Source organism: Prorops nasuta, unplaced genomic scaffold (genome assembly GCF_024137725.1).
Source record: "Prorops nasuta isolate Cenicafe-Biocafe unplaced genomic scaffold, Cenicafe_Pnas_1.2 PNAS00025, whole genome shotgun sequence".
Taxonomy (NCBI): Eukaryota; Metazoa; Arthropoda; class Insecta; order Hymenoptera; family Bethylidae; genus Prorops; species Prorops nasuta.
The window spans coordinates 914465-936874 of NW_027116822.1; the positions used below are offsets into that span (position 1 = coordinate 914465).

General features: G+C 46.3%; 1 protein-coding gene across 13 annotated transcripts in view; it reads left to right on the forward strand.

Moving 5' to 3' along the window:
• Positions 1-22410, forward strand: part of sei (seizure) — a 61460-nt gene that overhangs the window by 16594 nt on the left and 22456 nt on the right. For 5 of the 13 annotated variants that reach the window (XM_066741614.1, XM_066741617.1, XM_066741619.1 and 2 more), the window contains exons 3-8: positions 3959-4117; positions 5804-5954; positions 10694-10862; positions 11611-11779; positions 12942-13010; positions 14297-14583. In XM_066741614.1, the coding sequence (XP_066597711.1) occupies positions 3959-4117; positions 5804-5954; positions 10694-10862; positions 11611-11779; positions 12942-13010; positions 14297-14583 (1004 nt within the window). Of the gene's footprint in view, positions 1-3958; positions 4118-5803; positions 5955-7579; positions 7734-10693; positions 10863-11610; positions 11780-12941; positions 13011-14296; positions 14584-22410 lie in introns of those variants that run through there. The other 8 variants (XM_066741618.1, XM_066741620.1, XM_066741621.1 and 5 more) reach the window with 5 other exon arrangements.

Here is a 22410-nt window from a genome sequence, read left to right on the forward strand (position 1 = left end):
AACCACGCTCTGATCCACAAAAATGATCTTTAACCTGTATATATATATATATATATATATATATATAAGTGGATGATATTTGGTCGAATGACGAGAGAAATCCTATTGATCGTTGATCGACATTCATCGTCCCTTCCAAAGGAACAAACCAACGTCTCTTTCTTATTGGGATCTAGCGTTTATACTCCTTTGACCTTGAAACGTCCTTCGAGCGAGGATTTTCGATTTTTAAAGTTTCCAGTGATATTTCGAGGGACGAAAGGGTCAACGAGGGGTGTGACCGCGAGAGGCTCGCGGAGGATCGATCAGGAGGAGAATATGATATTCAAGGGGATCGAGGAAGCTAGAGCGTGGCATTTGGCTGGTTGGCTGCTGGACGGATGATGACGAAACGAATACGGTTCGTCTCTGGTTGACATTTGTGTGGGTCACGTGATACAGCTTTTAGCAGGGAGAGTACGCGAGAGGCCAAGCCCGAAAGCGCACTTGGAAAAGGGGAGCGAGCGTGATGAGGTGTGGGGATGAGGGGGAGGGATGGGGTGGAGCACGCTATTTCTGTTCCACTGCTTGGCCTGCAGCGCACGTTTTCACGTCACAGGGGCATTGCACTCGGGGTGACGTCACGAGGGCACACAGCGTCATCGACCAATTGGAGGGAGCCGTTAACCCATTAAACAGCCGGCGGCCCGTTCCACTGCGGTAGAGTGACCTCCTGCCATCCACCAATCCTATCCTTTTCACGTTTGCTTCCCACTCGCCACGTGACTCGCCACGATTTCCTTCCTTCCTCCGATCGACTTCGGCACTCCATTTATGACATATATATATATATATATTCAGTTAATTAAAATAATTAATTCCTCAACCCCTTAACACGCCCCATCGACAAAAACAAGACACCCAGGTGAAATAAAAGAAGAGAATTCGCAAGAATACTATTTTCAGTAGTAATAGTCGAAATTAATCCGACGGACAAGGTCAGCCATGGAGTTTCATTGGCTAAACGGAAACGAGCAAAACGGCCCTAGCGACTCGTTCAGTCACGATATTTCTGTTCACGCGCCGGCCGCCCGAAACGTTCCCACTATTTTTAAACATCGTGACCGGTTTCGCACGCGGACCACTTTTAGCGACTCATTTGTCCATCTTCGCTGTGCTGCCTTTAAATTATATCGTATTTTCCCTCCTCCAGCCGATACACGCATTTTGCCTCGATAGTCGCGTTGATCCAGCGGAAAACTAGTTTTCCCTATACTGGTTCCGCCTGGTTCGAGAGTAACATGACTCGAGCTGTCAGCCGCAGCACGAAATCGATCGGGGAATTGTTTGATTTTTTTTTTTAATCACGAGGAGACTGCGGGATAAACGAGAAAGGATCGTTCGGCCGATGCGGAAATCATTGAGATCGATCGAGTGCGTTGCGCGTGTGTGTGTGTGTGTGTGTGTACATACGTGCGTGGGAAATAAGTGGGCTAAAAGTTTCATTCAGGAGAGTTTTATTTGAGAAAAGAGTCGCGAGCGAGCGAGGCTATTTCGATGGCGTTAAGTGATGTGTTTTGGGCCGAGTACTATCAACGCCAGTGTATTAATGCTTGCAACTCACGAGTCTCGTTAAAAATAGACGGAGACCATTGCTTGCAGACTACAGGGCCTCGCTCTTCTCGAGGAATCGTATACGCTGCTTCTTTGGACTCTTACTCACTCGCTGTCGGAGAATAATTTTAACCATAAAGCATCGTGTAGGATTAATTATAAACATCCTCGTGTGTATATACCGACGGACCGACGGAATTGCTCCGCCATTTTCCTTTCAATTGTTTCTCCAATAACAATCGTTCTGCTTATCATTCCGTTTATTGTTCGTTATACTGATTATTCGGATCGACTACTCGGTCGATTGTAAACGCTTGTCAAAATATGGTTTTTTGTGGGTGATGGAAGATAAGGTTATTTTAAAGATTACGTAACGTTCGATGGATGTTTATCCCCCCTCCATGGAAGCTCCTTTTCCAACACGAGAGCATCTCTTCGCGAGAGAGCAACAATCCAGAGTCAGCTTGAAATTTGCACTCTCCCCTGGTGAAGACCTCTCGATGTACTCGAGGGAAGGTTCGTTGGTCAATTGGAGTAACGCGACACACGAAGGTTCGACAATATTTTTACGGTCTCTCGTCATCCACTCGAGGAGTGTCAAAGTGGAAAGTGGCTGGAATGTACGAAGGGTGGAGAATATATATATATATATATAAATAGCGAGAAAGGGGGGAGGGTAGGGATGGTTGTTTGATAAAGGAAATTTCGGGGCTTGTTGCAGTTGATAATGAAGTTGCGCTTTCAACAGAGAGGGATCTTTTTCCCAACGGGAAGGTCCTAGATGAGGAAGTAGAGCTTAACGAGGTCGGAATGAAGTGAGACCACTCGTGTCTCGTCGCAGCTGCTTCGTTTGTGCTAATTAAAATGGACCACCGGTCTTTTCTTTCCTTTCGTCAAGATTACCTTTTCCTTTACGATAAAGACAAAAGACTGTTGAAAGGTCCTCAGGACCTATCCTCGGTACCATTCGTGCATGCTTCTAAAAATTTATCGACCTTGCGATCAATTTTTACTACCACCACCGCTCCTCCAACCTTTACGATCATCCTCGTTTACGCGACGCACAGAGACACGGGGAACAATTTTTTTTCAGCTTTTGCGTCACGTGTATAACAGGGAACTGAAGAGGGGGGGGGGAGAAAGGAATTTAGCATGCAGGACGAGAGGGAGGGAAAAAAAGGTCCGAGGAAACAGGGATGAGATATTCTGCCCCACTCGCGACCTATATCTCTTTTAAACGCTTGGAGAGAAAATTAAGGGATGAAAAAAAAATGCAGCCTTATATAGTCGAGAGGAAGCGTTGCCAAGGAAATCTTGAAGAGAAAAACTGCATGAATGGAGGAGTTTTATCAACGCGCGAGGCTCTGCCAAGCCGTGTACGTGGAGGACTCTTCGCAGTCTATGGAATAATGAGTTTCATCAGAGACGCGTACCAATTAGCGACGATCAGTGCTTTTGGCTGCTTTCCAAGCACTAAACTAATCGACGAAAAAATGCGGCAATCTTTCCACTGTCCAGACTCAACTTTGCCCACAGCGCGAAAAGCTAGAATTTTTGTGTATCGCATAGCATATATATATAGGCGTAATATTCCCCTCACCTTTCCTTTCTTGCCTCCATCTCCGGTAAATGATTTCCAGGCTCGATGGAAAGTTTATTTAATGCTTCCTCGTCTTATATCTAGCTCTGCGACACTCATGCATTTTTCACATTTCCACGAACATATTCAGCAGGTGGTCGATTTTCATTATTCATTTATTTTCCTAGACTGCGCCAAGAAATTTCTCCTTTTTTCATAATTCTTGACACGAATTCCTAACCACTCCCCCTTCCTTATTAAAAGAGTCGCTGGATTTACAAGAAAGACTCGGCTAGAATTAATGAAGTTTTTTTTCGTTATTTTCTTTCACGACAGTTTCATTTTGGATTTTCCATGTGCATGGAATATATTGGAGAATGTTCAACGTTCGTCTCACTTTCTCTCTCTCTCTCTCTCTCTCTCTCTCTCTCTCTCGTCAATTTTCCCTCGTGTTTTGTTTTCTTACCGATCATTGTTAAGCAACGTTCAGACCTGTTAACTAACACAGCACGTGCGAGTTGTTCGGCAGAACCGTCTGACCAGCTATCGATCCATTTTCCTCTGCTATATCTCTCTCTTTGTCTTTACATGAATCACAACACGCTTAACCGAAGGAAAAATAAGCAAAAGAAATATTTCCAAGCACCCCGATACGCTAGCCCTTATATACTTAGCCTCGAGATATTCACTGCACGAATAACATTATCGTATAGGTTTCAGTATCACGTCCGACGACAGGCGGGTTTTAACTACTTGGCGATAATCCAATAAATTTTTCTTCCCCAGGAACCAAGTTCCTCTGCAGCGAGGTGATAGCCTTGATAAGGAGCGAGGTGGACGATATTTGCCTGCAAATCATAAACTTCGAGGACCTCAGCTCCCAACCACCCCCGCAACCCGCGATTCCACCACCGAGCCAGGACAACAACAGACTCGTAACTCGCTGTAAGTCTTTCAGCCACTCGATTGCATTCCCATTAATCTCGTTTCATTCCCCCCCCCCCCCCCCCCCACCTCCTCTCTCTCCCACCGAGATAACTCCACTAACGAACGAGCCAATTTCGACGATGTAACAATAGGTCCGATCGTTTATTGACTAATACCACTTGTTAAGTAGAAAAGGTGAGATTGTCGTTGTCCCAGGTATAAATTACGGATAGTCGAACGGGCGTTAAACGAGTGACGGATGAAATACGGGTATGAGGAAATAAAAGAGGGCGATAAATCAGGGATTGGAGGTCGTAAAGTGCGTGTGAGAGAGAGAGAGAGAGAGAGAGAGAGAGAGAGAGCTTTGCGGGTCGATGGTGGGGGTGTCCAACAGTATAGAAAGATTATCACGGTACACGCGGCTATAGCTTCCTCATCGGGGGCATAGCATTTATTATCGGGTCAGGGTTAGGCGTTAGGCGCGCCGCACACACACGTCCACCGACTCTGCGGAGACCTCCAAAAATAGTTTCGCCAGATATAAAACGATCTCCGCGCCTGAGAATCGCCTCTGCGGCGACCATTTGCACATATTTTCCGAAGGGTCTCGCCTCATTATGCGGATGCCGTTTCGCCAATCAGCACGCGAAATAATGACGAGGAGGTCGCGATGCTTCTGTCTGGCACAAGATATACCTTCTCTACTTATGTCCTATAATGGACGTAGTTTGCCAGTTTCGCACCCTCCCCCCCCCCCCCCCCCCCTTCGCTTTTGTACGACCAATGCGCTCGTGCCTCGTTCCAATAACGACTGTTTCGTGGAATAATAACATTGGACCGAGTATCCAACGCCTATCGTACATATATATATATATATATAGGAAAGGGTTTATCTCGTCGATCGAGGCTCTTTAATGAATTTACGTCGATTAACGATCAACCGCGAGCGAGCGATCGTCCGTCGCATCGGCTTAACACCACTTAGGAAGGGGATTACTGTCGGCCACTGGGAACGTCGATGACTAGAAAATCCAATGGAAAAAACTGGACTCGACTCGACGCTGCTTAATCCTTAGATCCTCGCGATCACTGCACAGTGCCGATGAAACGTCAGCTTTGCTCCGATGCCCCCCTTTCTTCCACTGATACAAGAATAGAATCTAGTCGCACTTATCGTTGACCTTTTTCACTTGTATCTAGTTTAAAATTCGTTTCACTCGTTCTATACTTTGAATTCGCTCGTCGCGGTAGAAATAATCCTCCACGTGGAGCGTGGAATTCTAGCGAATTCGACCAACAGTCTCCGAGGAATTTTGCAAGCGGTGCTATTAAAATTTCGGCACGGTCATTATATTTTTGCGAAGTTCAATGACTTAAACTTGGCCAATTATCAAGAAGCGACGCGACGCGACGTTCCTGTGAATCTCACCACGCAAATTTTCCGTTTGCCAAGGATAGAATATCTCGCGCGAGCTGGAAAATTCTCGAATATTTCGCCGAGGTTTTCTTTAAACGATATTTTTTTCACCTCACCTGTATATAAGGATAACAGGAGCAGTTTCTAGGAAATTTAAGTAGTAAAATTGCAAATTTCGCGACGACCAATTCGCTCATTTTTCCATCGCTCGCTACTCGTCAGATTTTTTTTCATCCCCCAATACTAACAGAGTGACTAATTTGATTCAATGACGTTGACTCGAGCAGTCGACAGGGCAAGGGCGTCTTTTCGAGCTGGACTGTCCAGGACCGGAGTGGTGGGACCTCCGAGAGTGAGGAACAGACCAAGGACCAGCGCGAGCCTGACCCATCGACTCGCCGACGGGACCATTCTTGACGAGGACGCCTCGGAAAATTGGTAAGTCCTTCACAAAGTGAACACAATTAATCCCCCCTCCCCCCTCTCTATATATATATATATATATAAGATAAAATCAGAAACACAACGTTCGAAAGTAAAATTTAAAAGTGCAGGGTCGAAGCTTCCATGCGAGTAATTGGACTTTACGAAATGTTTCCGTCGTTGTTTCTAGCGATTCAGTGGAAAGTGATCGTCATTAGTCAGACATTTTCCGAATGACCTTGGCGTTTTATCGTTTGCTCCGCACGCTGCCAAGAAGTCGCGAGCAACGCGACGGCCAGTGTGTGTTAATACATATATATATACTTCACCTTCCAATCCTCGCTTCCATCAGATTGCGACAAATTACAAATCGTTTATCCCCCTAACAAGTGAAAAACTGCGTTTTTGATCCGACTGGGTTAAGAGAACGATTTATCTCGGCCAAGTTATTGCGCCATTTTTCCATGCCCGTTGCGCGGACAGGTATACAGCTTGTTTACCGCGAGCCTCCGTCGTCAGCTCGTGGCCAAAATATGTTTTCGACAAGATCCCGATGAATACCACCTGCCACCGCTGGCTGCACAGCTGCTTGCGCTTTCGCGAGAAAACGACTTTTTGCTCCAACGCTGTTTTCCTCGTGTAGCTCAGAGATACATCGAAGATGATGTTCGTTCTTGCGAATCGGGCCAGTCGAACCTCGTCGACGTCGTCGTTAACCCAATTCCGGACGAGCATCATCGGTAAGAGCTGTACAGGGATTCGAGCCTTTATCGTATGTACAACTGTGCGAGGTTGCTGCGCCACGTATATATATATATATGGAAAATGAAGATTTTTCCTGGGAAAAGCGACTGTCGGAAATGTGGTACCATGCGGAACGGAGTGACATTGCGGCGAACGTGTGTCCAAAACCGTCGCGTTTCAAGGCGACGAGGAAGCAGCGACCTAACCTGCACTGCTGATCCGCACGCAACTGGCATTAAGGCAGTGCCAACCGTAACACCGCTAAACACGAATAACCGCACAGTTGGGCCGCCGCAGTTATAACTTTAACCTTGAAGGACGATCATTCCTCGTTATGCTCTTTGGCGTCCAATTATTTCTTCGACTTTCTAAACTCTTGGACCTTGAGAGTAGGGATTTCATTTTTTTCAGGCGTCCATGGTCTGTCGAGATATTCGACAGAATTATCGTATATATATGTATACATCAGTGTGGGGTACGAGTTTGAGGACGGTCGAAGGTAACCGAGCTTTTCTGCAGAGATATCCGAGAGATAAACTAGTTGTGTGTGTGTGTGTGTGCGGAGGATCTTATCTGTGCCAAGTGTCAACAGGCATGCGTGACCATAAAATGCTTCTGGCAGAAGAATCGACAAACTCGTCTCTTTATCGAGGAGAAACTATGACGGTGCCAGGTCTTCTATCGGCTTAACAGTTGCCCAAGTGTCACGCGAGCGACTCTTCATGAAATATTCCATAAAGTCGCAGATGTCCATCAGGGTTATAACCGGTGCATGATCTTCCGTCAGTGCGGAGACTCAACTTTATATATACATATATATATATATATATATATAATTTTACGAGTATTTTTCGGAGGAATTTTCTTCTGGTTGAAATGGACGATTAGTATATATAACGAGTGAATCGTTCAGGGATGATAAAACGTTTCGGCCAGGCAAATTCGGGAAAGCGGATGGGGCTGGTTTGAATATTGACAGTGACTGATGCTTCGTTCGGTGAACTTTTCAAGCACGCCAAACCTTCATGGGCGAATCGACTGCTGGAAAAGGTCAGTGCCGGCGGCAGCGGTTTTTTAAACCAGTCAAACTTTTTTTTTCTATTTTTTTACCTATTCAGGCTCGGCGCGTCCTTTGAGAGACGCGTCGGCGACAAGGCCACCACCCCACCGTCCTGCATATATATATATACTCGTCGCGGTAACGCGATAGTTCCTCGAGGACGTTTTCGAAAAGGACGCAGCAACCGGAAGACGCTGTTTGCCCGAGTCTCACCTAACACGAGGGTTCGCTCGTTCCTTCCAGCGTTGATTCGCGCCGAGTGTCGTCCATCTCCCTCTCTTTGTCGCAACTCTTGTTTCAAGGTCGGTGGAATCACGCGAGCACGTTCGACGTGGCTTGAAAAACGAGCTCTTATCGATGCATCGTGTCACGGCAGCGATACGTGATCTCGGCCGTAAAGTAAGCGTGCACCTGACCATGAAATTGCATGAAATTTCAAGTTTCGCGATCCGTCGGAGAGATCGCAGCGATAAAGCTAATTGAGTTCGGGGCAAAGGAAAAATTGCACATCCTGCGGAGAGAATCGCGAGTCAAGGGTATGTGTAAGGTGGTGCGGGCGAGGAGGAAGGGAGCGTGCGGCGCTTTGGGGGATTTACCATCGCGAGCACTCGAGCTCCTTGCCTCGACGAGAAATTTATTCTCCCTTAATTATCGAGCTTCGCTTCCGGAAATTGGCAAGCAGCCTTGTGTATTAGAGGAGTGTGTGTTTGTATTATGAATTCGGTCGATGGAGCGCGATATCGATGTCAGGGCTGCTCGCTCGCGGCGAATTTCGATAAATCATTCCGCTGGTCAATCGTGTATCCAAAGTTTAAAAATATCGAGAGACAAGGATATAGTCGGAGAAAAGCGTGTCAGCGGTTCAATTATGGGACAAGGGCTGCTTTCTACCTTCCACGTACACATTTACTATACGTATGCTGTATAATATATGGAATAAAATTTGCATTATTAAACAAACGATTATTCTTTTGCATTTTTTCCGTTGTAAGGACAAACGATATACACGTACGTACGTGTATTGTGTGTGTTTGCGAACCGCGCAAGCATTGCCCATTTTCACGTAGGTGTCACGTGATGACAAATGTCAATGCCAGTTTCCTGCGCTATCCTCTCCCTCTCCATCGATCCGCACAGTTTTGCCAAAGCAAAACTTTGTGGTTATGGTTGACTCACTTTGGAAAGACTTTGCGCTTTGATTTTTGCCCTGGAAAGTCATGTTGGGGGGGGATTGGCGTTGTACGCGAACGAGGAAGCGTTTTAGCTCCGTAACCTCCTGATCTAATCACGGTTGACCAGATACTTTGGCCCATTACGAGATTACCGCTTGGTAAATCGATATCGAGGTAAATTTGGGGAAATTATGGTCTTGACCCAGTTGCTTCGGCATGTAAATGACCGGTTTGTAAAATGGTCGAAAGGAGGGGGGGGGGGGGGAGGGTACATCTTTGCGGAATGCTCGAGAGAAATTGTAGTTTCTCATTGTGAGTATTGTACGTTTCTCGAGAAGAGCTTCCCCTTCCACTCCTATATAGGTGTGTGTCAGCATTTCACGTGCACGGCGAGTGTTGGATCCGTTCCAAACGAAATTCTCTGCCATCTTTCTCGTATCGCGAGAATACGTGTCTTTCTCATCTCGAGAAAGATCAGGGGCGGCACAGTTTTGCCGAATGGCTCGAGCAAAGAGTCTCCCTCCCCCCTCCTTGCAGCTCCCATTAGGAGATTTTTCCAGAGGCTTGGCAGCGATTTCCGCTCTCGCGTCAGCAAGTTTTCTTCGGGATTAACCGAGGGAGGCGCTCGCGCGAATCGCCCGTTCCCCACCACCGCAGCCAATACCCAAACTACTGCTGTGTAAACTCGAGGAATTCCTCCTGTATAAATCCTTCTACCATGGCAGCAACTAGGACCTTGAATACGCGAGTTTTTTTTTTTGGGTAAAAGAATAACATGACGAAGTGCAGGGCTACCGATCGGAGGTTAAGAAAACAAAAAGTTCTTTTGTTTACATTGTTGTTTTTCACGCGTGAACCTTGGACCCTGCAACACTCTGATGTTGTTCTATCGTAAGGTATAGACTCAGCCTATGCATCGATTACTACACTTCCATACTCCTATGTAAACTCGACGAATTCCTCCTGCATAAATCCTTCTACCCTGGCAGCAACCAGGACCTTGAATACGCGCGAGTTTTTGGGTAAAAGCATGGCACGCCGAGGTGCAGGGCCACCGATCGGAGGTTACGAACACAAAGAGTCCTTTTGTTTACACCGTTGTTTCGCACGCGTGCACTCCGGACGCCTGCAACAACACTCCAGCGATGGTCTATCGTGCGGTAGGCTTAGCCTATGCATCGATTGCTCGGAATGACCTAACACTGACACACTTTGCGTTGCCGAGGTCCGACCTCCGTCCGTGTGCCGTTGTTCCGTATCGTGCAACGTGTATAGTACCTATATCGACCATTCCCATAATCTTGGCCGATTTATGCGATTGGCCGCGCGACGCGCTCCCCGCTAGTGTATACAATGTGGCGGCGCGTCGAGTTGTTCGAGACACGACGCCAGCGCCATCCTTCGGATCCCCCCGCACACACGCACGCCAGCGTCTATTTTTATCACTCGCTCTTTTTCCTAGCGTCACCAATAAAAAGTCTTCGCGAGAGAACGTAATTTTCTCTTCCCAACTCGCGTAGCTTCGTTTTTCTCGATCCTGCCAGGAATCCTCAGCGTGGAAAGTTGAATTTCACAACCGAGGCTCCGTGTGATTCCCCGACTCGGCGATATACAGAAATCCGCCAATCGGCCGCTGTGCACCGCGATCGATATATATATATATATATATATATATAAGGTCAAGTTAGGCTGACTTTCGAAGGCGGTAGAGCGCGCGAGACCATACAAGAAAGGAATAATTTTGGCACGTTTCTCTTGTGTGTGTGTGTGTGTTGCAGCCCGTTAACATGCGGTTCACCGACGATGATGGAGTCCTGGGGTCCTGGGAGGACCGGAACGCCTCCGCCGCCGAGTCTACCGGCAACCGCGGTTGGAGGCAGCAATGGTGCGGCGAACGTCCAGCACGGGAACACGGCTCCGATCGCCAGTCCCGAGGGAGTCAGTGACGTAAGCAGAGTAACAGCGTTCGGGACATTTTCGAAAGGAGCCGAGGAGCCGAGGAACCTAGGAGTATTCCCGCTCGAGGCATTTGGCCAAAATTTTACCTCGCGTACATGTCGTTCGAACTCGGCTAATAAACCGAACGTGTCCGGAATTCCTCGGTCGCTAGTAATTTTACCAAGGAAGCCCTCTCTCTCTCTCTCTCTCTCTCTCTCTCTCTCTCTCTCTCTCTCTCTCTCTCTCTCTCTCTCTCTCTCTCTCTCTCTCTCTCTCTCTGGTACACTGGCAAAAGTCTCCATGGAAAAATGACTCCGCGCCGCCGTTACTGCATTATGCAAGGCCCGTGAGATATTTATTGCGAATTAGCTTTGCCACTAGCGCCTATATATCTCCGTTTTATCGTCCGTGCAATTTTAAACAAAGCACCATCGATTCGCAATCGGAGCTTCGAAAATCGCGAGTGGAATTGAAATTTGAGATATTCATGATAGCTGGGATTTGTTTCGCTGGGAGAGGGGGGGGGGGGGGGGGAGTTATTTCGATCGATAGCGATAAGCTCTTAGAGTTCAAGACGCGCGTATACCTTCCTTTATTTTTTCATTTTCGGAAAACATTCGCGTGTTCGCAGAGATTTATCGTTATTGACCAAAGTTCGGCTCGCGCGTGGAGGTTTGTTTTATAGATGGGAGGAAGGATGATCGATAACGTGCAGTAGCGAGGTTATCGAACCCTGTGGTTTTCTTTTATTTCGCAGGTCTCTCAAAAGTCGGGAATCTGGGATGGTCCAAACTCTTCGTCGGGGGGCGCTGCTGAAGGTCCGTCCCGAAGCGTGTCCCACGCGGCGAGTCTGGACGCCATTTCCAGAAGGGCGGTGAAGCCCGAAGGTTCGAGGACCCCGTGTCGCAGCCTCACTTGTAGCGTCTGTGAGTAAATCTCGACCTATTTTCTACCAACCCCCCTTCTTCGCCCCCCGTATTCCCTCCCATTACTGTTCTACACCCAATTGGTGTCGCAGGGTAGCACGTTTCGTGTCAAAAACGTTCCAGGAATCCAATCGACGGATTGCCACGTTTCTGGAACGTTTCTGACACCATGCCTGCTGCAAAAGCGACCAAAACTCGTACTACTACCTCTCTATCTATCTATATATCTATATGTCTCTATCTATTTCTCTCTCTCTCTCTCTGTTTCGAGCCTTGTCTGTTATCTTGTATCTTATTTGTTGATCGTCAACGTTTGCCTGTGTCGCAGTAACTCCCTGTCCACCATGAGAGTCTCGATCGATATTTCGAGAAATTCCTGTAAAAATACCTAGAAATCTTCTATTACCGCTATCCCCAATAGCACGAATATCCTCAGGACATCCTTAGAACGCTCCGAGGATATCCACACGTGCAGTGCACATGCCGAGGATGTCCCCTGAAAATCAAGTGCTATATCAGGGATATCCCACTGACAGCACAATTTTAAACGTTGATACGGATGACAGGACTCTGGTTAATAATCTATTTGGAGAATGAGTGATTAAGAATTGATAATTGATAGCAAAATGGCGTGCAGCTTTTTATGTTGACAAAAAAGCCTTGTAGATCGACCTGTCCTTCCGTGCCGAAGTAGTTTGTATACCTCGAAAGGTTACAGTGACAGACAATATCCATGCCGTATTTATCTAGATTGTAGTAAAAGTGAAAAAAAATAAATTAGTATTTAATCCCTTGAAAAAAAAAAGAAAAAGAATAGTTGATTTGTATGAGGGAAGAGCACTGGTCGACGAAAGATACTGGCGAGATTGTTGAGTAGGGCCAAATCGAAGCTGTCGAACGATAAAAATGTCGATGGACGGAAATCCGGCGCGAGTGAGCGCCAATGGCAGTGATTAGGTATCGAGTGTGTAGTAGTGTATGTCCAGTCTAGAATTTCGAGTTTTTTCATCGATCGGCAGTGCTTCCTGCCCTCCCCCCACCCCCTCTCCCCTGGAACCAGGTCGAGCGCCCTTTGAGGCGCTGCGACCAACGAATACTCACACACACATATATATATATATATATAAAAAGCACATAGTGAAAGCTGAAAAAACTATTTTAGTAGCGGGCCGAGGGAGCGAACAAATCACCCTCGAGCGACGGCCAGCGACAGTCGATAACCTCACCGAAGGTAAAACAGGGAGGAGTAGCCCCCGAGGCTTCTCTTCTTTACCGACCGTACGTCGGCGAGTTTGCACCCCTTTCTATCAACTTAACTTACCAAGCTTGCGGCGCTTTTTTCTGTTTTTGTCATGAGAGTTTTCGTCGAGATGATAACAACTGTATACCTACTTATACTACTCTCTCTTGTCCGACTGAGCTTACATACACTCTCTCTCTCTCTCTCTCTCTCTCTCTCTCTCTCTCTCTCTCTCCCTATATATATATATATATTTTTCTCTCTTTTTCACACTCCCTCCTCTCCACCCACTACTTATATAACTCTACTTATACTACATCAACCTAACTTGGAGAAACGCCACGTGTCGTGTGATGCAGACTTACCAAAACTAAGCAGAACACACGAGTAGAGCTCGGTCAGCCACGTGCCAAAAAAGAAATAACAAAATAAACCAATTATAACATATCTTTAATCTTCTCTTTCTCTCTCTCTCTCTCTGGTATTTTTCATTATTCGATTAAAGTTGCTGACCGAGGATAAATCAGATAAACGCTTATCACAATTGGGTCAGAATGGCTGAAACTCTCACGGCTTCTATTTCTCTCTAGAACACATATATAAATAATAATAATTCAATCACGTAACATTTGTAAAGATCAGTTTGACTCATTGTACAAAGCATCGAAATTCATCGAGATATCTGCTATATATACTACATGATTAATAAAGTAGCGATTATCCATTCTTATCTCTCTTTCTCTTTCGCTCTCTCTCTCTCTCTCTCTCTCTCTCTTTCTCGACGAAATTTTATCCAAGTATTAAAACTCTTTTTTTTTTCGCAGGTATGCAGCTTATAGTGCCGATTAACTAATTAATTATTGACACAATGATGATGCTTTCTCTAGATTGAGATATAGGCTCGGTTTTTTTCCTCCTTTCTTTCTCTTAAGCCTTTTTTCTTTTTTTTTTTTTTAAGTTTTAAACTCTCAATGAGAATGTATGATATACTAAAGTAGTACGAGTGCGTAATCGTGTCAGACTCGCCTCGTCGTAAAATAGATTAGATTTTAGAGAGACGCTAAAACATAATTGTTCATCGTCTCATAGATAGGAAAATCTCTCTCTCTCTCTCTCTCTCTCTCTCTCTCTCTCTCTCTCTCTGTATCTATAATAGTTTCTCGAAATTTCCATCTTCAAAATACGAGCCTGTATTTCATCGATAGCTTAGCGCGATAACAAAAAATTGAATGAATCTATCCGTACAGGGTGACAATATACGACTGTCTATTTTCTAGCCACGAAACACTCTAAAATATTTCCTGGGGTCGCTTCCGAGAGTGACCTGCAAAAATGGCGGACGTCCAGGGACCGAAAATCGCCGTCGCTCAGTCAAATGGGACCAGATTCCGTAAAACACAAGGTAGGATCGAGTATTATTTATATTTATCGCTCCAACCGATTGATTTATTTATCCACAATTTATAAATCACCGATGTTTCAGTTTTCACTCCAAGACAACGGCTCGGCGAAATATTTTCAAGGCGCGATGCACACGCCGAATATGGGGGAGAAAGTAGCGCAGGTAAGTGTAGGGGGAGACATTGTGTTGCTTAGCCATGTCTGACTTGTCCCGGACCTTATCCCCTTTAACGTCCTCTCGACGAATAAGAGCCTCCGATTCGATTGGGAAAATTGAATGGTGGTATAAGCCGCTGGATTAAAAGTCTGTTTCGTTCAGCTTCGAGGTAAGAACAGTGATCGAATGGAAATTAAAAATTGTTCTTGTTTGGAGCACCTTGGAAGTTGGCCGAAGGACGCGGAATAATTATCTTACCATACTCTGTGTGCTTGTAAAAGTTATGCTTGGAGGCACCTTCGAGCCAAGGCACGAAAGCAGCCTTATTGTTTCATTCCTGTTAAAATTTCAACATTCGTTTATTTATTTAAAACGTGCTGACATTAATACGAGATGAAGCAAGAATACTAACAGTCCACATGTCTGACGTATTATAAGTTTTGCTCGGAGACACGAGGATAGCCTTATTGGTTCATTCCTGCTAAACTTTCAACGTTGGTTTATTTATTTAAAACGTGCTAACAATAACACGATGATATAGGAATGCTCGCGATCCAAATGTCTGCTTTATCATTGTTTTCTACTCCTACATTCTAGTATATAGTTGTTTTTACGAAGACAACGAGAGGAGCATTGCCAAGACCGACGAGTTGCACGCGAGAAAACCACTGTACAAGTTTTGCTTGTCCCTGACTGGCGCCAATTAGATTTTGCCGCAATTCCAAGTAGTGGGAGTCAACCGAAGGAGTGGGGAATCCCCCAGTGGAATAACATTGAAATAATCAGACGCGTTCATTCAGCTCTCATAAATTTCACCAATCGATGCGTCAAGATATTCTCCATGATAACACACATTGACAGGACTTTAAAAATATTTGCCGAAGGATCCAACACGAGTGGTTATTAAAAATTGACAAGTAGATCACCGAAACGTGTCAACGACTTATTTACGTGCTGAAATATCGTCAAAGTTCAAATATCGATTGGGTTACGCAAACTCTCTCTCTCTCTCTCTCTCTCTCTCTCTCTCTCTCTCTGGATTTGCTTTCTTCTTTTCACTATGAGAGAACTCGAGAATGCGTTGCTCGACGAGAGTTTAACCTCGTCACTTTTTACAGCAAAAATTTGTAGGCTCTCTCTCGCGTTGAACAAATAAATCTCCATTTCAAACCAAACAAGCTCTTACCAGCCCTTACGTGGCACGCTTTCTCGGTAAAGCTGAACCCTTGGACAATGTGGCTGTCGCAAAAAAAATTCTCTAGTACTCTTCAAAACCTAAAAAAACACTCATTAGGATAGACTTTTAAACGAGTACTCAATTTTAAATACTCGTACAAAATTCCAAAAGAAAAGGTATTATGTATAATAAGAGTGATATTAGTAAATTGTCAAATTAACATTCGGGTCTTCTTGACCTACATCTACCGTACAAGCGTCAAATAATGATAAAAAGTAGTGTAAAAACCCGTTCGGTAAATCTCCTGTACCAAGTCCACGTGGCAACTTACGAAGAATGTATAAACGGAATCTCTGGGTAGAGTTAATACGAGGAGAACTGAAAATCTTGGCGAAAGTTTCTTACACCAAACTCGTTAAAATCTGGAAAGTTTCGTGAACGTTTATAGACGCTCCCTCACGGTTCCCCACGACTACTCCCCCCTCGAAGTAATAAATTTCTACAGCCAACCGACCTTTTCCGTTCTCCGTAATTAATAATACCAGTGTTCGAGCAAACTCGCGCATGAAATATTTACTATCGGTTATACTTGGCAAGCTAGAAAAAATTCTTTGCTTTGATTTAACGTTACGTGCAGGTTTTCGTGAAAATTGAATTGATTGGAGGATTCGCGTGGTCAAAGGGGTTGCTTTATTCCATGGTTAACGAGCTTCCTAAAGCTATCTGTTAAGGTACGTGACAAGTACAAGGATGCTTAAGAGCGTAAGGTGGAGGGTCAGAGTGGAAGGGCAGGGCATCGGAAGTGGTTTCGATTGGCACAAGGCCAGCCTAAACTCTACCGAGTGGATCGCTATAAAAATGCACGAAGCAGAAGCAGAAGAAGAAGAAAGGCGCGAAGAGAAGGTGGAGGAGGAGGAGGAGGAGGAGGAGGGAAGAGTACGAGTGGAAGAAGCGTGTGTGAAAAGTGCTTAGTAGTGGAGGGGGAGGGGGGGGGGGTGTCTCGGGTGAGTTCGGAAAATGATCGCTGGACGGCGCAGCAGTCAGTGTCGCAGTATTTGCCGTGGAGTTCGGGCGGCTCGGGCTACGTCCCTGTCACACTCCGTCCACATCGTCCCCGGGAAGAGGCCATACACACACACACACACACACACATTTTCCAATCACTCAAATTGAGAAAAAACCTCGAATGTGGTCGCAAGTGCAATGGAACGCTCCACTCTCTGAATCGTGGAAAGAAAAATTGTCGAAATTAAAGAGGCATCCCTCCCACTCCTCGAGAAGTCCATTGTTCTCCAATCGAGGAGGCCCGAAGAAGAGGATGCACGAGTCGAAGGAAAAGAAGAATAAAAGGGGGAAAAAGGTGGTGATGATGTATAAATGGCAGAGCACGTATTAGCACTGCCAAGCAGCGAGCTACGTCTGTTCATCGGAGAGTTTACTGGCGCTGTACTACAAACCTATTTCCGTCTAGGATGCCTTACAACGGAGGAGCGTTTGTCTTTGAGGTTTCGGGACAGCTGAAGGAATCGTTTCAAGTGGCCGATGTGCGAGTTTCGATCGATGCTTTTAACGAGCTGCGAGTTTTGGTGCCCCGGCCGCGACGCAGCCTCGTCTGAAATGCGCGAAAACTCGAGGACTCTGACCCTGAGATAAGCCTGGGGGAAGGACCTCCGAATGGCGGGTGAATGGCCAAAAACATGATCGATCCTTGCCAAAGTGTTCGCGCCTACCGTTGATTCCCTGAGCCACTCGAGCTTCTCCTTTCCTCCCCAGCTGCTTGCACCGAATTTGATAGGGCGCGAGAGCGTGCTCCTATATATGTACACACACATACGTCCTTGTATACTAGGTAAACACACAGTGACAAGTGTCGCAATCCAATCAGTAAGCAAAGCATATCAGAACGGGTTTTGCTCAACAGCGGTTTTAGTCGATTCAACAGTGACTTTACCGTTGATTCAAGCTTAAGGCTGCACTTGAAATCAATCAATGAATCCGACGGACGTTCAATGCACCCATGCTAATTGCATTACGATCAATTGATCCACTCCGATGAAAGTGACAATTGGAGTTTCCTGTTCGGTGAACAGAAAAATCAAGTTTTTGCAGACTTCCTCGTTTCTCCGTGCGTTGCAAGGTCGTTTGGTTAAATCAGTTTTCTCGAATGTGTGTATCTTTGTTCGGAGAGAGGGAATATAACGCGCGAGAGTCCTGAGAGACGCGCGGTGGCAGTGGCGATCGAGCGCGAAAGAAGGAAACCACTGGACACGTTGTAAGCCGACGCCAAGGCTCGCAGGCTTCGGAGGCCCCAAGGTTCCGTGTCACTTGACAAATTGGCGTAATCGAATTAACAGTCGAAATGCACAATGCCCTGTATCGATCAGAATGTATAGCCACGTGTCTTTGGCGGGAAGAAATCGAGGTCGCGGAGTAGAAAAATCATATGATCGTATAGGTGGGTTTTAGGATCCTCGAGTTTGGCTCGGTTCTCCACCGGTGGATCCTGCAGCTTCCGCGACTTTGTTACGTGGTTGCACAGGTTAAAAAGGGGGTGGGGTTGCAGAGGACACGTGTGCAATCTTGCCAAAAATCCACCTACGATGCATCCATTGTCCCTGCAGTGCTAAATCAACGGGGACCAGTTGCCAAAAATTTGCAGAAGCAAAAAGAAGGAGGGGGGGGGGGGGGAGGTGGAGGACGAAAAGAGGATAGGTCGTCAAGTCGATGCGGTTCTTCGGGATTGGTCGAGCCAACTCGAGGGAGAGCGTGTGTCCTCCCTCGTCTAATTCCGAATAATTTCCTTCGGACTTTGCGTATCGGACGGCGTTCGCCACACGAGAAATGCGGCTTCGAGGAATTTCCGGTTCCGATCGATGCTCGGCTGGTACCAGCCGAGATCGTCATTTTGCGAACTCGTGGAATATTTATTGAGGAAGACGCGCGTGCACAGTGTGATCCAACAGTACTTGAGGAAAGGATGTGGTTGACAGGGGGGTCGCTATGGTTTATACCACCGGCTTATCGAGTTCCTCGCGTTGACACACTCGGTTTCTGCCAAGGTCTCGCTGATCAATGACTGCCGTCCTTGGAAATTCCCGCGTCCGCATATGCAAGTGATAACGCAGTTGCGACATTGTTACTCGCGCAAATGTGCGAGCAACCCGATGCATTATTCGCCAGCCAGACCTCCTCCTTCTACCTTGCATTTACGACTGCTCCGAGCGTCGTGGCTGATCGCGAAACTCTCGACGATTCATTGATTCCACCAAGCACTGCCTTTTACTCACGCTCGAGCCTCCAACAGTTTGGCATCGCGATCATTTCCAAAATATCCACCATGAAGACACAATTCTATGATGCAGTGACGGATAGAAAGTGAAAGGTGCTGGGAAGAATTGGTGAACCGTGCGCATTGCTCAATTTATTGACAATAATAGTCCATCTAGTTCTCTATTGTACGAGAAACGAACAACGTCCAACGAAACTGCCACATATTTCTACGTATTAAAGGAAAGTACGGAGCAACTTTGTTCCAAAGATCCAGTCAATTATGGAACCAACACTTTGCAGTTGGGGTAAACCCTGAAGAAGCAACGAGATAGGAACTCGCTGGTTTATGGATCAGTCTCGATGCGTTTTTACGAGAATTTTGTAGTGGTGTAGGTAGAGTGTAGAGGATGATGGTGAGAGCAAACGTTGAATTTAGGATCGTGGCCCTGCACCGATGCCCTAAATGAGCGATGACGACGAAAGGGTGACTGGCAGTGACCAGGGCTGGTTGGACGAGGACAGCGACAGGAGTGTGCAGGAGGAAGAGATCATAGAGACTCGTGAACTGGCGCCCCATAGTGCTATGAGTGTGGGGGCTGGAAGGGTCGACACCCCCAGCCCCCAGGACATCAGACTCCTGCACGACCTTGTCGAGGACCTCTCCAAGGAACAGGATGACAAGTGTAGACCACGCGCGGAGCAGGTGAGATACCGAGCTAACAAATTCAACCCACCCCCACCTTCGAGGTATATTATTAGCTCCCTTCATTGTCACGTACTCTTATAGTCGAATTTGCTTCCGGTACCACCTCGTTCTTTCAAGGTCATTCACCCATCAAACTTAATTCCTTTATACAGGACACCGTTGATAGGCTCCACTCGCTTCTTCTGGAAGCAGCAGCCTGTGCGATTTATTGTTACTCTGTCGTGCAGTCCGAGTGTGGGAACAGTTCTCGCCATTTGGCGAAACGTAGCTGGAACGTAATTTGGAAAATATGTCACATATAAGAAGAGAGAGAGAGACAGACTCTGTTGATTTTTTCATGCGAAGGATAAACTCTCCTTTAATTTAATTAACCGCCACTCTGGTGGTGACCTTTTGCCCAGCTTAATATTCCAGAGGAATCCCTGACTCTCTCGTCGATGCTACTCCTTTATTTTTCATCGATCGCTCTGTTTTCTCAGTTGCAAATTATTAACTCGTTGACATTTCTCTCGCCGCTGGCAAATCTTTATTTTAACGCGTTTTTTTTTTGCATATCTCGGGGAGCTTTCAGCCATTCTGGCATTTGTAAACAGGCTGACCGAGTCACGAACGTAATGTAGAAGTTTATTCTGGCTTCCACCGTCGAATGGATCAAAAGAGCCAAAGACGCGAAAGTGTAATTGTACCTTCGGCAGTTTTCGTTTCATCTTTGCATTATGACTGAAAAAACTGAATTGAAGACGAGGTGCAGCCATCCTCCGTCGAACGAGTCGAAAGATTTAAAGGCGTGAAATTATAATTACATCCCCATCAGTATTCGCCCTTTATCTTCGTACTGCGCAGAAATTAGATCTTCGGCAATTTTCGTATTGCACAGGAACAAACTGCATTCAAGCGAGACGCGATTAAGAAAAATGTCTATTTTAACAGATCTTTTCGCCTGTCCTGAAAAGCTTTTAGCTACTTTGACATCAGCAGACAAAGCAAGTGATTCACGAACGTTTCGAGACTCCTTTATTATTAACACAGGATCTCGCACCGTCGAATGCATGAAAAGAGCTAAAAACGTGAAAATAAAATTATATTTCCAGTTTCCAACAGTTTTTCACTTTATCTTTCTACTCTGAAGGAATAAAGCGAATTAAGGTCGACGTGTGACTAAAAAAAGGTCTCAATTTTAACACCTTTTTTTGTACATATCCTGGAAAGCTTTATCAACCACTGTAATATCTGCCAACAAAGCAAGTGATTTACGGTCATAACGCAGGATCTTATCCATCCTCGCGTCGTCGAATGGACCAAAGAAATTAAATACATGGAAAAAAAAAAAACAATTAATCCTCCATCATTTTTCGCCTAACAATAAGACCTTCGACACGGATACCTCGACTAGAAACAGATATCCACTTTTAGCCCATAAAGGAGGAAGGAATTTCTGAAAAGTTGCAATACACGAGGTATTCGACGAATGATCAAGTTGATCCAAGCGAAGAGCCGTTACTCGTTGGGGGAAGTGGCGATAAAGGGGAGCTTCATCGATGCGTGAGTGGTTTCGGTAGGAGTCGGTTCGGAGGAATGCCAGCCAGGGTAGAAACGTAATCGAAAGAGAGAATGCAGCAGTCTGTGTTGTCGCAAAAGGGGCGCGTGCGCGGCTATGAATGATGCGCACGCGCCCACTACCACGAGCGAATCAATAAACGTAAGTAAGTACAGGTGGGTCGTGGTCGTCGTCGTCGTCGTCGCGATCGTCCGTGGTGAAGGAAGGGCTGAGAGACGGTGTGTGGAAGCGACAGTGAAAAGCGACGAGGATTCGCGCGAACGCTTCGAGGATCGAACGATCCTTCGGGAGACTTCCAGCCGATCGAGTCCAGAAGGAGGAGGATGTTCCGGAAGAGCAGATTAAGAGAGAAATAAATCTGTAAAAGAGGAGGCTGTTTCTTCTCCGTCTCTCTGGCGAGTGCGACGCGGACTGCCCGAGGCTTGAACCTGACCGAAGAGAGTCGAAGCCAACGAAATTTCTGGCGAGCGCACGTTAATTCCACTCGATAACTCTCCTGGACTGTTCCGGACAAGTCCCGGAACAGTTTCTGGGCGAATGCTGTCGCTGGTCGCGGCTGCTGATGAGAGCACCGGGAAAGGATGGGAGAGTCCTGTGGGATCTTCTGGACCTTCGTTGATTCGTTATCCTGGCGATCCTGCGGGGTCCTATGACCTGCTTCGTTGCTGGATCGTCGATCTTTTCAAGGACTTTGCGTAGTTTCTCGAGGAGGACGTAGAAGAGCGAAGAGTGCATCGAGCGAGGCCGAAGGATGGCCTCGAAGCATGGCCCGGTCCTGCCGAATCGCTCGATCGATTCTAACGTGGCATAAACGTTCTTCGATGGTTCCCCTTGACGAGATGGACTCGCCGAAGCAGCGTCGCACCACCTTCCGTCCCACCGAGCGAATAGATCAATCTTCGCTGGAGAAGGTCTCTCACGTGTTGCGTTATGCACGAGTGGTTCGATTCTGCTGTTAGGAGAATCCCGGAGCAGCATTTGGTCCCTACCACAGTGGCCCTCGATCTTCGCGATACACTTGCAATTGTACGATCAACGAATATCCTCGACGATGCTGCGATAGGAGCTTCATTTTTATACCATGACCAACTGTTTCCTGTGTCCCACGAGGACTCGACGCGG